The sequence below is a fragment of the Schistocerca serialis genome, chromosome 3 (assembly GCF_023864345.2).
Source record: "Schistocerca serialis cubense isolate TAMUIC-IGC-003099 chromosome 3, iqSchSeri2.2, whole genome shotgun sequence".
NCBI classification, from domain to species: Eukaryota; Metazoa; Arthropoda; class Insecta; order Orthoptera; family Acrididae; genus Schistocerca; species Schistocerca serialis.
Window position 1 is genome coordinate 597,366,605 of NC_064640.1, and position 21,080 is coordinate 597,387,684.

Below are 21,080 nucleotides of genomic sequence, written 5' to 3' on the forward strand. Positions count from 1 at the left end.
AGTCTAAAATATCTTTGCAACAGCTAAGTATTCGCATCTTAGATACCATGAAAATAAATAATACTGAAGTTACAGATACTGTAAAACCACAACCTTTTGTTTATAACAACTATGTGGAGATGAATAAACTGCAGATATTATGTGTATCATGCAAAAAAGTAAGAAAAATGATTATTATCAAATGTTTCTGCAGCATCAACGTACTTTTAATTCCACAGATAATCCTACAATGCTTATCTGTGGAATGAAAAGTACGTGTGCGTGATATGTAATGAATGCTTAGCGGGTTATGTCGTGAAACCTGTAAAATCAAAGATACTACTGGCAATACATGCTCCCTATTCCAGTAAACCACTTAAGTTTCTTGAACGGGAATTCCAATAATTGGAAATGATAACCATGTCTGCTGAGCCCCAGCAGACATGCACAGACACATTGGTGAGGAAATACCAAATGACAACAACAATGTTTTGCATGTTTTCATTACTATGGAGGTTAAATTTTATATTTGACTGACACCTAGAGGCTATATTTTAACGTACGTCTGCCACAATATGAAATCCAAATGTCAATATTTCCTTCTGAAGAGGACGTCTTTATAAACGTTGAAAGCATGGTAGAGGGGTTTTGGTAGATGGTGGTAAGTTCCTACGGGACGAAACTGATGAGGTCATAGGTCCCTAGGCTTAAACACTACTTAATCTAGCTTAAACTAACTTACGCTAAGGACAACACACACACCCATGCCCGAGGGAGGAGTCAAACCTCCGACGGGGGGAGCCGCGCGAAACGTGGCAAGGCGTCTCAGACTGCACGGCTACCCCGCGCGGCGGAGGGGTTTTAATAAACCTTCCATTTAGCAAATGATTGGCTGTTTACTATTTCTACAAGAAGATTTCACCTTAAAATTGCTGTTCCAGTCGTGACCAAAACTTTGTAATGTACATTTTATCATTTTTATTAGTTCTTATTATAGTACTTCTCTTTATTGTTGGTGTTTAAATTCACTACTTAAATCATAGTTTTTAACTAAATATTTATCAATTACAAGTATTTTTTTCTCAAATACTGTCCATGAGTAAGAATTGCTCATACAGGGTTTCAGCAAAGAGGAGCGTTGGGATGGTTTTCATTCACGAAAATAAGCGTAGAAAATAGTATATAGATTGTTAATACACAGTTAGTACTAATGAAATTCGTAGCACTCGGCGGGGGTCGTGAAGAAATGCAACTGTACGAAATGGGTGGCTGCCAAAAATGTTGAGAACCCCTGATCCAGATCTAGGCAAGTGAAACGTTGAATAGGTGAAGTGTACAATACTAACCGCATTTGTATAGTTTTCTTTCCTTTTCCAAAGTTTATTCGCTATTGTTCTTGAATATCCTCATTCATATCTGAGTCGTCAATTTGTGTCTGCCATTTGAAGGACCTAGGTCCATTGTCTGGTACAGACAGGGATTTTCCTTGGTGGGAGAAGAGGGAAAAGGTGGACTCACCCTGGTGAGGCTGACTGAGGAGCTTCGGGATTGAGAAGTAGCGGTTCAAAAGTGTGGAAAGCTGACATTGTCCGGGCGAGGGATGGTTCAAAAATGGTTCAAATGGCTCTGAGCACTATGGGACTTAACATCTATGGTTATCAGTCCCCTAGAACTTAGAACTACTTAAACCTAACCAACCTAAGGACATCACACAACACCCAGCCAGCACGAGGCAGAGAAAATCCCTGACCCCGCCGGGAATCGAACCCGGGAACCCGGGCGTTGGAAGCGAGAACGCTACCGCACGACCACGAGATGTGGGCGAGGGATGGTTCAAATGGTTCAAATGGCTCTGAGCACTATGCGACTTAACTTCTGAGGTCATCAGTCGCCTAGAACTGAGAACTAATTAAACCTAACTAACCTAAGGAAAACACACACATCCATGCCCGAGGCAGGATTCAAACCTGCGACCGTAGCGGTCGCTCGGCTCCAGACTGTAGCGCCCAGAACCGCACGGCCACTCCGGCCGGCGGCGAGGGATGTGCTGTAGATCACTGCAAGCCAGGTTCCAATCCACGTGGGGGTCACCCGGCTGCTGTGTGCGAGAGAGAGAGAGCTAATAAACGTATCACAGCTTGGTAGAAGTTGCCGACGATGGCCGACAGTACCCGGCCTAATGGCACGGCTGACTGTGCAGCCTGAATTTACAACGTGGAAATTACCCATAAGCACATAGAAACCGAATGTGCATTTTAGAATCGCTTCTTCTCTGCCTCAAGCCGTGTTGTGACACAGTTAACCGCCACGTTTCCTCAGCACGAGGAATGATCCACATGCCTTTCGAGTAGCAGGCGGTGGGTACTCACCCATGTAATAGCGAGTGAGGGCAAGTTGCGTGATCGTCGGGTGACAGATAATGAGTGCCGCTCCGCTCACTCTGCTTCGCCGTGAGGATGTGCTGACCTGATGTTCCTCCACACTACCAAGTGTTTCCATATGGCAGAAGATGAACGGAGGCCGATCACCTCTGTGTGTTCCTCTGGGCCTGATGGCGAAATTACTTTTCATCATTACTAAATATGAGTATTAAGTTCAGTGTAGGCACTGCTTTTCTCTGAAACTGTACCATTAAGGGGTTCTGCGACACTTGTAACAGTAATAGTAGAGCGTCACAGATCGAGACCGCAATTTAAGCTGTTATGGTGATGTAGCGACGCTGCCGCGCGCTAATTCAAGCTCGCCGATGTGTGTGTGTGCGCTGTGCGCGTGTGTCAGTGCAGTGGTGTGCGGTCGTAATTACTTCACGCGACGTTTGTGTAGTTCCGCGCCCAGCCTCTAGAGGCGCTGTGTTTTCTAGCTTTTATATACGTTCTGTTTATTGTCATTATTCCTTGTTTTTTGAGTTAGTGAGTAGTTCCGTGCCTCCTGACTTGTGTGGCCGAGTACTGTTTTCTCTCCTAACTACGGAAGTTTCCCAGGATTAAGGATCCTCTGTATAGGCCGGAAGCAAATTTTATAGCTCCGATCTGTCCATGCATGCCGGGCGTCGTCAGATACGCGCTCGCAATAAAGTTATTGTTGCTCAACTGAAGGTCTTCATTCTTCTGAATCACGTTAAGCAAAGGTCGGACAGCCACCAGTTTAGCTGAACCCGACAAGTGGTGACCCCGACGTGATTCAAGCAGAGACCGACGTGATTAAGAAGAAGCAGCCGTGAGCTACGTAAGTAACGATCACATAATGACCGAACAGCAGGCCGTCTCCAGGATTGCAGTCCGTTTGCCGCCGTTCTGGCCCGACAACCCGGTACTCTGGTTCGCGCAGGCAGAGGCAAGTTTTAGCTGCGCTGGAATAACGGTCGAAGCAACTAAATTTGCGCTGATTGTGAGCCAACTCGACCAACGTTATGCAGCCGAGGTGCAGGACATAATCACAGCACCGTCCGAGGCTGGAGCTTCTGCCAGGCTAAAATCAAAGTTGATTCGACGGGTGGCCGCGTCGCAAGAGGACCGGATACGTCAGGTTCTGACACAGGAAGAAATTGGCGACAGGAAGCCTTTTCAATACCTGCGACATCTACGCAGCAAAGTTGACACCGTTACTGTGCCAGACAGTCTGCTCAGAACGCTGTGGAGCAGTAGGTTGCCGCCGCAAATAAAAGCCATAATCGCCTCACAAACGGACATGCCGCTGGATGACGTGGAACAACTAGCAGACCGGATTCAGGACGCGATCACACCGGCTCCGGTCAGCGCAGTCGCGGCGTTGGACAACACTGCAAACAGTACCGCGTCTGTAGCACGAGCCGACCATGATTCTCTCGCTGCCAAGGTTGAGCTTTTGTGCGCCCAGGTCAGTGCGCTGCTGGCACGTGACGACGACAATAATAGAAGAAGCCCATACAGACGGCAGCGTTCGAGAAGCAGATCTTCCGGCGATTCTACCACTCCGCAAGGCGAGGTACCGTTGTGTTGGTACCACCGACGATTCGGCGATCGGGCAAGAAAGTGCACATCGCCATGCTCGCACCCAAACGCCACCGGTGGTCGACAATAGGTGCAACCGACTGCCAGTTATCCTCCAAGCGCCTGTTCGTTACCGATAGGAGTTCCGGCGTTAAGTTTTTAATTGACACTGGGTCGGACCTGAGTATCATACCACGAACAGCCATACATCGTTGCCGGCCGCCAACTGCCTTCCGTCTGACGGCTGCCAACAATTCTTCCATCGCAACATATGGCACACAGAGGATGGAGCTTAATCTCGGCCTACGTCGCGCTTACGAGTGGAATTTTACAGTGGCTGACGTCACGGAGACGATCGTCGGGGCTGATCTCCTCGCGCACTACCACCTGCTGCCGGACGTCGCGAACGCACGCTTGGTAGACAGCGTCACTGGCTTAGCAGTCACGGGTTTCCGTCACAACACCGCAACGCACAGTGCCAAGCTGGTCCATGCTACGGAGGGTGAGTACACTGAATTACTGCTTAACTATCCGAACTTGACCAGGCCGCCCGGCGCTCCCAGGTTCATACCACATGACACGGTGCATCACATTCAAACGGCTGATGGTCCCCCAGTAGCATGCCGACCTAGGCGTCTCGCTCCGGACCGATTGAAGATAGCGAAGGCAGAATTTGACGCCATGATTCGCGAGGGCATAATGCGGCCATCTAAGAGCCCGTGGTCCTCCGCATTACATCTTGTTCCGAAGAAGGGTGGAGCTTGGCGCCCATGCGGTGACTACCGTGCGCTTAACGCGCGAACAGTGCCGGACAGATATCCCGTTCCGTTACTGAGGGATTATAATCACGCTTTACATGGTACCACGGTGTTCACAGTTCTGGACTGCGCTAAAGCGTATACACAGATTCCGGTGGTCAATGACGACATTCCAAAGACTGCAATAATAACGCCTTTCGGTTTATTTGAAAGCAAATTTATGACTTTCGGTTTACGCAATGCCGCTCAGACCTGGCAAAGGTTTATAGACTCGGTTCTCCAGGGGCTGCCGTTCTGTTTCGCCTACCTGGACGATGTGTTAGTGTTCTCTGCTGACCGCGATCAACACCGACAACATCTGCGAGAGATTTTCGAGCGATTGGAGCGTTACGGTGTCGTCTTGAACGTGGACAAGTGTGTTTTTGCGCAGTCAGAGGTGATATTTCTTGGCCATAAGATTTCTGCTGAAGGCTCTCTTCCTCTGTCCGAGAAGGTGGACGCTATCTTGCAGCTACCCCGACCAACTACGATCAAAGAATTACGTCGTTTTGTGGGGATGCTCAATTTTTATCGACGACACCTTCCTCACGCTGCGGAGCTGCAGGAACCTTTGACGGCGGCATTATCAGGCCCTAAAGTAAATAGCAAGTCTCTGATACAGTGGACAGAGGACATGTGTTCTGCGTTCGAGGCAACAAAGAGGAGCATGGCCGACGCGGCGCTTCTCGCAGACCCACGGCTCGACGCTCCATTAGCAATTGTCGTAGATGCGAGCCAGACGGCGATCGGTGCCGCGTTACAACAATGGCCCGACAACGCATGGCAGCCACTGGAGTATTATTCCCACAAGCTTTCGCCTGCACAGAGAAAATGGAGCACATATGACCGTGAGCTCCTGGCAGTATACCAGGCAGTGAAATATTTTCGCCCCCAAGTGGAAGCGCGAACTTTCACGATATATACAGACCACAAGCCACTCACGTTCGCCTTCCGTCGGAATAGTGTCAACTGCTCTCCCCGTCAATTTCATCACCTTGAGTTCGTGGCCCAGTTTAGTACCGACATTAGACATATTTCTGGGATCGACAACATCGTTGCGGATTGCCCTTCACGGATCAGCAGTGTTTCCAGTACCAAAGACTTTCCTGCACTGGCACAGGCACAGAGAGACGACGAAGAACTCCTTGCCTATCTTAAAGACACGGCTTCCGCATTGCAACTGAAACTCGTTGATGTTCCGGGGGAAGATACACAGCTATACTGCGACGTTTCTCGCGGCCGACCTCGTCCCTTTCTGACGCCGGCTTTTAGAAGACAAGCCTTTGATATAGTACATGGATTGTGCCATCCCAGGGTACGCCCGACATTCCGCCTAGTATCGCAACGTTTCGTGTGGCCAGGCATGCAAAAAGACTGCCGCGAGTGGGTCCAATCTTGTCTTCAGTGCCAACGCTGCAAGATTAACCGCCATGTACACGCACCGATCGGCGATTTTCCGGATACCACCGCCCGCTTTGCCCACGTTCATTTAGATGTAGTCGGACCACTTCCACCTTCGAACGGGCGAAGATATCTGTTTACAATGATCGACCGTTTTACACGTTGGCCGGAGGCAGTGCCGGTGGATAGTATCACAGCAGATACATTAGCTTCCGCTTTTGCGATGACTTGGTTGGCAAGATTTGGATGCCCACTACATATTACCACTGACCGCGGACGGCAATTTGAATCAGATCTGTTCTCACAGCTGGCCAAGTTTTGTGGTTACACCCACCATAAGACCACAAGTTATCACCCAGCAAGCAACTGAATGATCGAACGCTGGCACCATTGTTTGAAGGCCGCGCTGATGTGCCACGAAGAAACCTGGACAACAGCACTACCAGTGATCTTGTTAGGCTTACGGACGACTTTCAAACCCGACCTGGGGTCGTCAGCGGCAGAACAGGTTTATGGAGAAACACTGCGCCTTCCTGGTGACTTTGTAGACGCTGATGCCACAGAGACAGTTGCTACTGGCCAGCCGGATTTCTTGCGACGATTGAGGGACCATGTATCAAAGATTCGCCCTCCGAAAGCCACACGTCATGGCAAGCCGCCCACTTTCGTGCACCAGGACCTGGAACAATGTCGTCACGTCATGCTCCCCACTGAGGGCGTTAAACCGCCTCTACAAGCTCCTTATTCTGGTCCATATGAAGTGCTACGGCGCAGTGCCCACACCATGGATTTCCTAGTGAACGGCAAAACCACGACTGTTGCGTTGAATCGGGTTAAACCTGCGTATGTTTTTCCTGACACCCCACTAGCAGCACCTCGTCGTAGGCATCCATCTACCGCTGTTCCAGACACTGACGCCACATCTCCGGCGCCGGCTCTTCAACATCCGCCGCCCAACGCAGCACAACATCCGCCTCCTGACGTTGTTCCTCCTCCTTTTGAGGACGAATTTGTAGAATTGGGAACACGTATTGTGTTCGAGTATAATGACTTTTCTGGAGACAAGAAATCTACTCTTAGGAATCAGTATGGGTTTCGAAAAAGACGGTCATGTGAATCCCAGCTCGCGCTATTCGTCCACGAGACTCAGAAGGCTATAGACACGAGTTCACAGGTAGATGCCGTGTTTCTTGACTTCCGCAAGGCGTTCGATACAGTTCCCCACAGTCGTTTAATGAACAAAGTAAGAGCATATGGACTATCAGACAAATTGTGTGATTGGATTGAGGAGTTCCTAGATAACAGGACGCAGCATGTCATTCTCAATGGAGAGAAGTCTTCCGAAGTAAGAGTGATTTCAGGTGTGCCGCAGGGGAGTGTCATAGGACCGTTGCTATTCACAATATACATAAATGACCTTGTGGATGACATCGGAAGTTCACTGAGGCTTTTTGCGGATGATGCTGTGGTGTATCGAGAGGTTGTAACAATGGAAAATTGTACTGAAATGCAGGAGGATCTGCAGCAAATTGACGCATGGTGCAGGGAATGGCAATTGAATCTCAATGTAGACAAGTGTAATGTGCTGCGAATACACAGAAAGATAGATCCTTTATCATTTACCTACAAAATAGCAGGTCAGCAACTGGAAGCAGTTAATACCATAAATTTTCTGGGAGTACGCATTAGGAGTGATTTAAAATGGAATGATCATATAATGTTGATCGTCGGTAAAGCAGATGCCAGACTGAGATTCGTTGGAAGAATCCTAAGGAAATGCAATCCGAAAACAAAGGAAGTAGGTTACAGTACGCTTGTTCGCCCACTGCTTGAATACTGCTCAGCAGTGTGGGATCCGTACCAGATAGGGTTGATAGAAGATATAGAGAAGATCCAACGGAGAGCAGCGCGCTTCGTTACAGGATCATTTAGTAATCGCGAAAGCGTTACGGAGATGATAGATAAACTCCAGTGGAAGACTCTGCAGCAGAGACGCTCAGTAGCTCGGTACGGGCTTTTGTCAAAGTTTCGAGAATATACCTTCACCGAAGAGTCAAGCAGTATATTGCTCCCTCCTACGTATATCTCGCGAAGAGACCATGAGGATAAAATCAGAGAGATTAGAGCCCACACAGAGGCATACCGACAATCCTTCTTTCCACGAACAATACGAGACTGGAATAGAAGGGAGAACCGATAGAGGTACTCAAGGTACCCTCCGCCACACACCGTCAGGTGGCTTGCGGAGTATGGATGTAGATGTAGATGTAGACGACCCGTTCTGGATGTCGGGTGCACTTTCCGGCGCGGTATCTCGACGCCGACGCTCCGCTTCCGCTCGGGGGGCTGATGTAGCGACGCTGCCGCGCGCTAATTCAAGCTCGCCGGTGTGTGTGTGTGTGTGTGTGTGTGTGTGTGTGCGCGCGCTGTGCGCGTGTGTCAGTGCAGTGGTGTGCGGTCGTAATTACTTTACGCGACGTTTGTGTAGTTCCGCGCCCAGCCTCTGGAGGCGCTGTGTTTTCTAGCTTTTATATATGTTCTGTTTATTGTTATTATTTCTTGTTTTTTGAGTTAGTGAGTAGTTCCGTGCCTCCTGACTTGTGTGGACGAGTACTGTTTTCTCTCCTAACGACGGAAGTTTCCGAGGATTAAGGATCCTCTGTATAGGCCGGAAGCAAATTTTATAGCTCCGGTCTGTCCATGCATGCCGGGCGTCGTCAGATACGCGCTCGCAATAAAGTTATTGTTGCTCAACTGAAGGTCTTCATTCTTCTGAATCACGTTAAGCAAAGGTCGGACAGCCACCAGTTTAGCTGAACCCGACAGTGACATGAAATCAATAAAAAGAAAATTTCGATTACCGTTATTTTTAGGACTGTGGGAAACGCGGTTCTTCCATTAAGAAAATCGTATACAAGATTGTGATGCGACCAGTTCTAGTGCTCCAATCTCTAGGGTCCACATAAACTCCCCGTGATGTAATGCGTCGACGGAATTCTGAGACCACTTGTAGGATTGTAACGGTTCGGTATAGTAGTTACACAAGTGTAAGAGTCATGCTCAGGGAATTTAAACTGGAGTCGCTGGAAGAAAGGTGACGTTGGTATCGCAATATCTTGTTGAATAACTTTAGATAAACGCATTTGAGTTACACATAATTACACATCTAGTGCAATGGTCAAGAAGACAAGACAGACTGAAACACTTCTGGTGCCAGACCAACTATTTCGCGTACTCCACACTTGAATGTGGAAATGGAGGATACAGTTTAGTTATTTACACAAGTAGTCTCACAACAATGTACTCTTAACCACACATTGTACATTGGGGTCTATACAGGGTGCTGATATTTATAGTGATGGCTGAGCTAGTACGAGCAGTATGTTTAGATTGCTTTGTACACATTGCACAAGCAAGATATTCAGGTTTATTTTCCTTTGGGGAGCAGGTCAGGTGTTGAAGGTCAAATGCGTGAAAACAAATGACTAGTCTATACTGACGAGCGTAGTTCACATGACCGTGTAGAAAAAAAAATCAGATTGTGAATTAAGTGAAGTGTTTGCAGGAAAATTGTTAGAAGCAGCCACTAGCCAACTTACACATTGAAGTTGGTAAGTATTAAAGCGCAAATAATCACAACATCTGCACCTATACCTGTTGTGGGTTGGCAGGAGAGCCAACACCGGTTTACTAGAGGAAGCCGAAAGGCATGCGTTTTAGCTCACGCAGGCTGGCGTGAGGTCTGGAACAGGACAAGGAAATTAGAATGTAGAAAAACGGACGTAGCTGGTGGAATACTTAACTTTAATCCATTAATGATGAGCGTCGCTCTTGACGGTACATGATTAAGTGTCAATAGTAACTGGTAATTGCGCCTTGCTAGATCGTAGCAAATGACGTAGCTGAAGGCTATGCTAACTATCGTCTCGGCAAATGAGAGCGTATTTTGTCAGTGAACCATCGCTAGCAAAGTCGGTTGTACAACTGGGGCGAGTGCTAGGAAGTCTCTCTAGACCTGCCGTGTGGCGGCGCTCGGTCTGCAATCACTGATAGTGGCGGCATGCGGGTCCGACGTATACTAACGGACCGCGGTCGATTAAAAGGCTACCACCTAGCAAGTGTGGTGTCTGGCGGTGACACCACATTCCTCCCCCGCAAATCGGCGCACGGTTGTGGCATAAGGCTTCCGCCCGCCGTGGGGAGGACCCCATGTCGACGTATGCGACGAGGTGGGGAGCCTAACAACAGGCGAGGCTGTGCCACCCGCACCCTGCCATTCAGACCGCGGGGAGCTAGGAAACGCCTAAACACCTGCTCCAGGGTGCACGCCAACATGCGGTGTATGCGCCAGCAGAGAGACAGGAGGGGCCGAAGGGTCGACCTCCATCGGGCCGGGGCATCCGACGGGCGAAGACGACACGACATATGGTCCGGAGCGGGCAAGAGTTCCATGTCGGAGGACAACTGGTCACGGGAAGCGATCGGCGGCGCGTGACCCAGGGAGGCGCCCGACGGTTGCAGCGACGCGTCCACTGCGGGCGTCGCCGGCGGGTGAACAGGCGGCGGCGGCGGCGGCGCATCGCCATGGGGCAAAATGGAAGGCAGCGTCGGTAACACCTGGGGCTGAGGCGAGCCAGTAGATGGGTCCCCAGGGCGCTGACCGGACGGCACCGTCGCTGAAAGCAGAAGGGGAGCGGCAGATCCCGTGCGACGACAGAGGCACAGCTGATTGAGATGCCGACGCACCTCACCAGAGGCCCCCAAAGCCAGATACATTACGCGGCCGAGGCAGCGAAGGATGCGCCCTTCGAGCCATCGCCGTGAACCTCGATAGTGACGATAGTGGACAACGTCGCCTGGAGCAAAAGCAGGTGTCTGCCGCTGCACAGGAACCTGATGCGGCGGATGTAGCAAAGACATCAAGGTGCGATGAGGGCGACTGTGAAGCAACTCAGCCGGTGAGCGACCCATCTCGGGGCTGAGAGCGATACGAGGAAAAAAAGAGCAATAACGCGTCCTCCCGAGAATGCGACTCTTTCAACTTCAACATCTGTGACTTGAAAGTCCTGACCAATCGTTCAGCGGCACCGTTGGACTGTGGCGAAAACGGCGCGGACGTCAGATGTTGAATACCATTGGCCTTGCAGAATGACTGAAATTCTGCGGACATGAATTGTGGGCCATTGTTGGAAACAATAGTCTGTGGAAGACCTTCAATGCAAAAGATAGCAGATAACGCTTGGATGGTGGCAGATGACGTCGTGGAAGACATCCGGACAACAAAAGGAAAATTACTGAATGAAACTACCACAACCAACCATCGAGCATTCCAGAATGGACCAGCAAAATCGATGTGTAAGCGTTGCCAAGGGGAAGTGTCTTTTGGCCATGCAAAGAATTTCCGCGGTGGCGCTGATTGTTGTTCGGCACACACCATGCAAGAAGAGCACATATTCGTAATCGTGGCATCGATTCCGAACCAAGTACAGTGCTGACGAGCAAGTTGTTTCGTTCTCACTATACCGCAATGTCCTTGGTGGAGAAGCTGTAAGACAGAGGACTGTAACGAACGTGGGACCATGACCCTGGACTGATCATTATCAGAACGCAACAGCAAAACACCACGTCGTACAAAAAGTCTCTCCTGGTGAGCAAGAAATCGGCGAACCAACGTATCCCCGATCCGTGACTTTGACAAGGGCCATTGCGTAGCAACAAAACGCAGAACGGTAGCAAGGATAGGGTCGGCAGCTGTGGCTGTAGCTACACGACGAAAATCAATCGGAAACGATTCGACCACGTCATCGGTTTCCGAATCAATGAACATGCAAGGAAGTTCGGAGGAATCGAATGCTCTATCCTCAGCAACAGGCAAACGGGACAACGCATCGGCGTTTCCGTGCTTAGCAGTGGACCGATAAAAGATATCGTAGCGGTACTGCGAGAGGAAAATAGACCAGCGAATGAATTTCTGCGCTGTACGTGGAGGTACAGGCTTGGTCGGATGAAAAAGCGATATCAAAGGTTTGTGGTCTGTGATGATGGTAAAGTGACGACCATACAAGAAATCATGAAACTTTGTAACAGCAAATACGAGAGCCAATGCTTCTTTCTCGATCTGTGAATAATTTCTTAGCGCAGACGGGAGCAATTTGGACGCAAAGGCAATAGGGCGATCTTGTTCGCATTCCGTCGTCCAGACGAACGGAACACCTTTACGGCGTAAGCGATGAAGCGGAGCTGAAATGGAAGAGGCATGGGGAACATAGCGATGATAATAGTTAATTTTGCCCAGCACACTCTGTAGCTGCTTCAAATTCTGCGGCGAAGGCAAGTCTTGTATGGCACGGATGTGCTCGGGACTGGGATGTATACCTTGGGCATTGAGTACATGCCCCAGGTAGGGTAAGTCACGAGCAAAAAACACACATTTGTCCTTCCACAGGCGAAGACCATTTTGTCGCAAGACCTGAAATAATGTTCTGAGATTGGCTAAATGTTCTTCTTCCGTCTTTCCGGAGATCACAATATCGTCCAGATAGTTTGCTGCAGTAGAGACCGACGCACAAACAGTTTGTAGATATTGCTGAAACAATGCAGGGGCGGATGCACACCCGCATGGCAGTCGTTTGAATCGATACAAACCAAGATGCGTGTTAACCACCAAAACGCGCTGGGATTCTTCGTCCACCGGTATTTGCAAGTACGCATCTGCTAGGTCCAACTTCGAAAAATACAGGTTTATTACAAATGATTGAAGCGATTTCACAGTTCTACCATAACTTTATTATTTGAGATATTTGCACAATGCTTTGCACACACATACAAAAACTCAAAAAGTTTTTTTAGGCATTCACAAATGTTCGATATGTGCCCCGTTAGTGATTCGGCAGACATCAAGCCGATAATCAAGTTCCTCCCACACTCGGCGCAGCATGTCCACATCAATGAGTTCGAAAGCATCGTTGATGCGAGCTCGCAGTTCTGGCACGTTTCTTGGTAGAGGAGGTTTAAACACTGAATCTTTCACATAACCCCACAGAAAGAAATCGCATGGGGTTAAGTCGGGAGAGCGTGGAGGCCATGACATGAATTGCTGATCATGATCTCCACCACGACCGATCCATCGGTTTTCCAATCTCCTGTTTAAGAAATGCGGAACATCACGATGGAAGTGCGGTGGAGCACCATCCTGTTGAAAGATGAAGTCGGCGCTGTCGGTCTCCAGTTGTGGCATGAGCCAATTTTCCAGCATGTCCAGATACACGTGTCCTGTAACGTTTTTTTTCGCAGAAGAAAAAGCGGCCGTAAACTTTAAACCGTGAGCTTGCACAAAACACGTTAACTTTTGGTGAATTGCGAATTTGCTGCACTAATGCGTGAGGATTCTCTACCGCCCAGATTCGCACATTGTGTCTGTTCACTTCACCATTAAGAAAAAATGTTGCTTCATCACTGAAAACAAGTTTCGCACTGAACGCATCCTCTTCCATAAGCTGTTGCAACCGCTCCGAAAATTCAAAACGTTTGACTTTGTCATCGGGTGTCAGGGATTGTAGCAATTGTAAACGGTAAGGCTTCTGCTTTAGCCTTTTCTGTAAGATTTTCCAAACCGTCGGCTGTGGTACGTTTAGCTCCCTGCTTGCTTTATTCGTCGACTTCCGCGGGCTACGCGTGAAACTTGCCCGCACGCGTTCAACCGCTTCTTCGCTCACTGCAGGCTGACCCGTTGATTTCCCCTTACAGAGGCATCCAGAAGCTTTAAACTGCGCATACCATCGCCGAATGGAGTTAGCAGTTGGTGGATCTTTGTTGAACTTCGCCCTGGAGTGTCGTTGCACTGTTATGACTGACTGATGTGAGTGCATTTCAAGCACGACATATGCTTTCTCGGCTCCTGTCGCCATTTTGTCTCACTGCGCTCTCGAGAGCTCTGGCGGCAGAAACCTGAAGTGCGGCTTCAGCCGAATAAAACTTTATGAGTTTTTCTACGTATCTGTAGTGTGTCGTGACCATATGTCAATGAATGGAGCTACAGTGAATTTATGAAATCGCTTCTACCATTTGTAATAGCCCTGTATTTACCCGGGCACAGTTTGTCAAAAAGATCTTCCGGGCGGGGTAAAGGAAAAGTTGCAGTCACTAGTTGTGGATTCACTGTTGCCTTGAAGTCCACACAAATTCTCAATTTTCCGGAAGGTTTTTGCAAAATTACTAAGGGTGATGCCCAGAGAGAAGCCTGCACATGTTCAATTACACCTTGTGATTCCAAATCGTGTAATGTTTTTGCGACCTCATCACGTAATGCGTGGGGAACATTGCGCGCTCTGAAAAATTTCGGACACGCGTTTACTTTCAGTTCCAAATGTGGTTTATAGTTCTTAGCGCAGCCGAGGCCCCATGCAAAAATGTCTGCAAATTCTTCACATAGACGAGAAATACTGTCGGAAGGCACAGTCTGGCTCACCAATAGGACCTGATTTACTATAGACAAGTTAAACAACTGAAATAAATCGAAACCAAACAAGTTCACTGCAGAGGAAGAACGAAGGACATAAAATGACACAAGTTTTGTTTGCCCTTTGTATGTTGCAAGAAGGCTGCACTGTCCTAACACAGGGATTTCTGGACCTGCATAGCTAGTTAACATTTGCGGCATGCAACGGAGGTGTTCCCAGCAGATTGTAAGTGTCTTCATTGATCAGTGAAACTGCAGCCCTGGTATCGAGCTGGAATGGTATCACTGTGCCGTTAATGTCCAAGTCCACAAAAAGTTTATTGCCCTGCTGACGACAAGAGCGACTGTCTCATGCAACGTGAACTGACACTGGTACAAAATCACTTGCGTGAGTTCCGGCGATGTCGACGCACACTATGTGTGGGACAAACACAGTCACTGTTAGAGAGTGTGGTACTGGGCGGAGTGGAATGAACTATATGAATATCCATGGGCGAAGTTTTGCGAGCCTGAGTATCCTTGGTTCGATTCCGATTCCAGCGTGAAGCAAAGGGCCTGGAATGGTTTTGAGCTTCCGATCTGAGCTTTTGCTGGAAAAAACTTTGAACATGTCCTTTTTTATTACAGTAAAAGCAAATAGCTTGGCGTGACGGGCAATTCTCACGCGAATGTCTAGTAGCATACTGCGGGCATGATTTTAGCACTGCATTTAATGCCGGCACGGTATATGTGGCTGAGCGCCTTGCGGCAGGGGCGCGGCATGGCGCGAGGACTGTTTACTGTTCCGTGCAGCTCGCCCGGCGGGTCGGTTAACCTGACTCACGGGTGGCGAAGTTTCAAATGATTCCTGAGCAAAGTCAGGTGTGTCCTGCCGATCCAGTATGTCCACCACTTGTTGAATGGAGCGATTGATTACTTTCAAAATCTGTTCCCTTATACGAACATCAGAAACGTTCTGTGCAATGGCATCACGTACCATAGTATCTGAATAAGGGAGTCCACATTGGCACTCAAAAGCACAGTCCCTAGTAAGGCCTTGCAAGGTTGCAACCCACTCCAGATTAGTCTGACCTGCCGTACGTTTTGTACGAAAGAAGGTATACCATTTGGCAACTACATTGACTGATTCCTTGGAATATGTATCTAATGCAGACAAAATTTCGTCGTAGGACAGAGTTGCTACATCACGTTGGGGAAATAATTTGACTATCACACGGTGCATGTGCACCCCTACGGAGGACAACAAAAAAGGCTGCCGCTCGTTACCATGAATTCTGTAGGCGGCGAGATGGAATCCAAATTGGCGTGACCACTCCGTCCAGCTTTCCAGTGCAGCATCAAAAGGACGAAAAGTTGGTGCAACTGCGTGTTGTGGCTGCGTTAGCGGTGGAGCGGCGGCTGCCGCATCGTTTTGCATTGCACGTTGGCCCTGGATGAGCTGTCCAAGGGCATCCAGTAAGGCCTGCGTCTGCTGATTCTATGAGCGACAAAATTCGGACAGTACATCTGGAGATGGTGGCGAAGCCATTACACAAGTAAATCAGGGCAGTATACGTAAGAATGCAGTCTTGCCTAGTCGCCAATGTTGTGGGTTGGCAGGAGAGCCAACACCGGTTTACTAGAGGAAGCCGAAAGGCACTCGTTTTAGCTCACGGTGGCTGCCGTGAGGTCTGGAACAGGACAAGGAAATTAGAATTTAGAAAAAACGGACGTAACTGGTGGTATACTTAACTTTAATCCATTAATGGTGAACGTCGCTCTTGACGGTACATGATTCAGTATCAATAGTAACTGGTAATGGCGCCTTGCTAGGTCATAGCAAATGACGTAGCTGAAGGCTATGCTAACTATCGTCTCGGCAAATGAGAGCGTATTTTGTCAGTGAACCATCGCTAGCAAAGTCGGTTGTACAACTGGGGCGAGCGCTAGAAAGTCTCTCTAGACCTGCCGTGTGGCGGCGCTCGGTCTGCAATCACTGATAGTGGCGACATGCGGGTCCGACGTATACTAACGGACCGCGGCCGATTTAAAGGCTACCACCTAGCAAGTGTGGTGTCTGGCGGTGACACCACAATACCCATAACACCTGTACATACAAACATAGAGACTCTGTGGGCACCATGTCCGATGCCATTTTCTATCTCTGTCTGTCGAAGCAAGTGTTCAATTTCTAATGCCACATCATACTTCGGATACTGAGCTCAGACATTCCGTTTTTAACATGTGTTTTGTTTGACATAAAATTGATTATCTGTTAAATAGCTAGCACTTGCGAATATATTTAATTTGTGGGAGATGAACTAGATAACGTTCTTTTCAACATTCTTTTTCCAATTCAGTATGAGAAAAATCTTAAATCCCACCCGTGAATCGCCAAATTTGGTCACATGTATATGGTATGACAGTTTCAGGATATTTTGTGACATACTCATTAAGCATTTGGCACACCCTCACTTCCTCAGCTCAAGTACTTCGAACTGTTTAGTCTTACTTATTTAGTGCAAACTATGTTTTATAGTTGAATACATACAATAATTTAATATGCCACAAGTTCAACGACTTTAAGCAAAACAATAAAATCGGCATCAATAGTACACTGAAGTTTTATAGCAGATAGCAAACGAGTTTAATCACGACACGAGCCGCACTTCAACCTCTGCTCTTGTCGAGGATATATGATTAGGGATGCAATTTGTATTGCACTGTACGTTGAAATGCATATTAATCTCTAATTCGGCAGGAAATGGCCAGAATCTACAACTCTAAGATAAACTGACAAGTACCGGGTTTATAGAACGATTATTCTGTAACACCCTCCACCCTTCCTCAACCTCTATAGGTGGCCTATGGGTTATTGAATTGCAGTTATTGAAAAATAACTGATACATGAGCATTACAATGAGAGAGCAAGTAATAGTACAGTAATAGGTTTTTGATTTAATGATTTTATTAACCGTTTGTCGCTTAAACACACTCTTTTATAACCGTCAAGAGGTGCAATAGAAACTATACCGGTCGTACTTACAAACGGCGGTGATTTACGGCTAGAAGTAGTCCAGTAAAATATTGTGATGCAGGCATCGTATTTCTAAAGCTTTGGCAAATTAAATTCTAGAGTGTCAGTTTGCCTCTATTTCTTACAAGTATTCTGTGGAACCAAGTCATAGCGGAATATGATAAATGTATGACATCTTCAATTTAAGGACACAGGCAGCAATGGAAGCAATGACCGACCAAAAGGCAACGCAACGGAGAAGAGAAAAATTAGTGTATTCGACATAATCAATTCTAATTACTGTGCCACAACTCAACTTCACATTTTTGCATTTCAAAATCAACTGATGACGATGTGCTAGAGATGTATTAAGTAGAGACATAAAAAATTCACGTACTTGACGAAAGCAATCCGCCCGATCACCTAAAACGTGACGAATTGCAAATATTATTCTGGGAAAGGCAGATGTCTACGAAGGGTTATTATGTCGTGTGATCTTACCTCTCGAGGGTTCATGCAGATGAGTAAATCTCCACGAGTATCACATTAGTGTTTGTGAGTTACTGAACAACATACTTGGACATTTCAGTTATTCGCCAGAAGTGTAATTGTTATTTGGACTAAATTATATAAACAATACACAGTCAGGTCATTTTGTAGGAAAACAAGTCTCTTCTACATAGAAACCCCACAAATGTTTGCTGCCTCATAAAGTAAAGAGGAATAAACAAAGGTTTTCTCCGAAGGAGTACCACAGCACTACATTTCAGCCTCTAAGTGCGAAGTGTGCATAACATATATTTGTAGAAGCGCAATTGTAAAATTCAAAACAAAAATTGAAATCGTTCCGCTCCATTTTTCATCCTCATTGTAAGATCGACGTTTATGTTACTACATCTTCAATAGTGCTTAATAAATAGATATCTAATGCACGTTGGGCCGGATAACATGTTGAAAACAATTTTTTTTCTCGATTTCTCACCAAACGCAGAAACTGCGGCTGTTTGTGAATGACGGTTCTTCAGTTCCCCTCATTCGGTAACTATATTAATTCTGTGAAATTTTTCTATGTGACCGAAGAATGTCATTATAGCTTGCCAATGGTACTGTCTATTTTAGGAATGCCAGCTTTGCCGGTAAGTATTTCGCTTTTACTATTTCAAGAAAAGAAGTAGAATTACAAAAACAGTTTGAATGTACGTAAAAGGGTAAAACAGCAATTGGTGCTAGCGGTACAGCACCAAAAGTTTTGGTAAAGACATCAAGCGCTTCTTCATGGAAGTGAATGTAAATTATAAGAACGGAAGGTCATTCGAGTGAAAAACTCAGAAGACAGTCAGACAGGAGCGGAAAGTTGAAGCTAGTCAATGGAGGATAGTTAAATACTAATATTAAACAGGAACAACATCTCCAATGTTTTGCAAAATATGATTTATTTAGTCATCAGTCGGCTTAGGCTTCGTAGGGCATTTTCAGGCGCCACCTGATGATGCTCTATGAAGCGAAACGCGGCTTATGTCCAATTAAAAACGTTTTCAGAACATCATCAATATGTTTCCTATTTAATATTGTTGTTTTGTTATGGAAAGCAAGGACGGAAAGTTCAGTGGCTAAACACCTCTAAGCAAGACTGCTCCAATTACAGTTAGTTAAAAAACGAGACGGCAGAGTTAGTATATAAAGATATAAGAAGCTATGCCCATTCAGTTCACGAATATGGGATACGTTTGAAACTGAGTTTGTGAACTGCAAACTAAGAGAGGGAAAAGGAAGGGACATCAAATACAAAATGACTACTTCCTGACGGATTTGAGATTTAATTCTTTATTTCAATTTTAGGTGTCTGCATTGTATGTTAATCATTCGGATCGTGGAAGCATTGATAGTCTGTTCATTTACAATCATTACATCATTCCCCATGCAGGATTATCCAAGTTTTGTTGTTAACAGGAAGTTTTGGGCGTGCCACGTGACGTCGGCGCTTTCGGACAGTCCATGTGCCACGGTGTGTAGAGTGTATAATGTAAAACCGCCATCGTCAGAGTCAACTTCCTTGGGCTGCAACGAGTCGACGGAGTTCGCTGGCGTCTATCACGGCTTGTAACTGTGGGCAGGCAGGCCACCGAGCACCAAGTCACTCGACATCCCATACAAAACCAGTTCCTCGGTATGAGCCTATGAAGCCACCTACCAACAACTGTATTATTACTCACCACATGTCGCAGAGATTGCTATGCCCTCAGGATCATTCCATTCGACGTTAGAAGTATGGAAAAAGATCTCCTGGACTGAAGAGTAATTGCATCATTTTTTACACCCCGATTGCACGGTACGGCCGTGTTGAACAAATAAGGCAACGTATCAACCATCCCAAGAGTTCACTGAGAAAAGTGGAGCAAAAAATAAGTAAATGTAAGTTTAACGTCCCATCGAGAGTGAGATCATTAGAGACGGAGCACATGCTCGAATTACGAAAGGATGGGGAAGGAAAACGGCTGCTCCCTTTCTAAGGAACCATCACCGCACTATCTTCGAGCATGTTAGGGAATCACAGAAATTCTAAATCTGGAAGATCTGACGGGAAGTATGGTGGAGCTGGCATTCTCGTGTCAGTTACATTTACGTGAGATGACAGGAGGTCCCTGGTAAGACTGACATTGTCCCTCAACACCGAGTGATACAAAAACCTAAGGAACAGTCATCCGTTTGTTTGCAGGCAGAACCACATAGACAGTGCGTTAATCGCTCTCCTAAATCGACAGAATGACCTTTTTTGTTTCAGAAAGCTAATAACTGAAAGGAGGATAATTTTTTCAAGATATTTGTTAGAGTCTCATTATCACCATCAAATAATGTAACAATTCATTAGAAAGAACTTTTAATGAGTACGGATCACACTTTGTGAAACACAAGTGCTGCATGTGTGTCCTTAATTGTTTCAGACTTACTAAGCAATAAAAAAGGTTCATAGTATGGAGGCGCATAAATTTCATTTCTTCCACTGTTATGATGGCTGTATTAGATTTCAGCCCTAATTTGAGTGATTTGAAGACTGAAGCGTAGTGCTGTGTTGTAATTTTATGTTTGCAAACGACTGATTTCCGGAAAAACCGATCAATAGACTAGCCTGTTAGCACTATTTTATGACTCCTCGTCTTACACTCTGAGAGGGAGTAGAAGGAAAGAGGGACGTCCTGCAAATGCAGCGCTAGTATCAACTGTGCGGTGCGCCGTTTGTCGATTGGTAGAAAGATCGCGCTTTAACTACGAGGACGGCGAAACAGCTCATTGCCATTTGTAGCCCGGGGCGGTGGCAATGATCGGTTCCAATACGGCTAGTGGAAATCTAATCATGGGATTCGATTGCACAGTGACAGCTAATCAGTGTCGCGAGGAGCTACAACGTACATGGAGCACTCGGTACCATCAGTGGTGTCTCTGGTTGACTATTTCGTTGGGTGTGCGAGTCTTACGAATACGAT

At 46.9% G+C, this 21,080-nt stretch overlaps 1 protein-coding gene across 1 annotated transcript; it reads left to right on the plus strand.

Annotated features, from left to right (window-relative positions):
- Nucleotides 1-3,222: 3,222 nt before the first annotated feature.
- Nucleotides 3,223-20,549, plus strand: LOC126471031 (uncharacterized). The gene is made up of 2 exons (XM_050099096.1): nt 3,223-3,834; nt 20,541-20,549. Exons 1-2 carry the CDS (start codon nt 3,223-3,225, stop codon nt 20,547-20,549), a joined length of 621 nt encoding a protein of 206 aa, XP_049955053.1.
- Nucleotides 20,550-21,080: the final 531 nt, after the last annotated feature.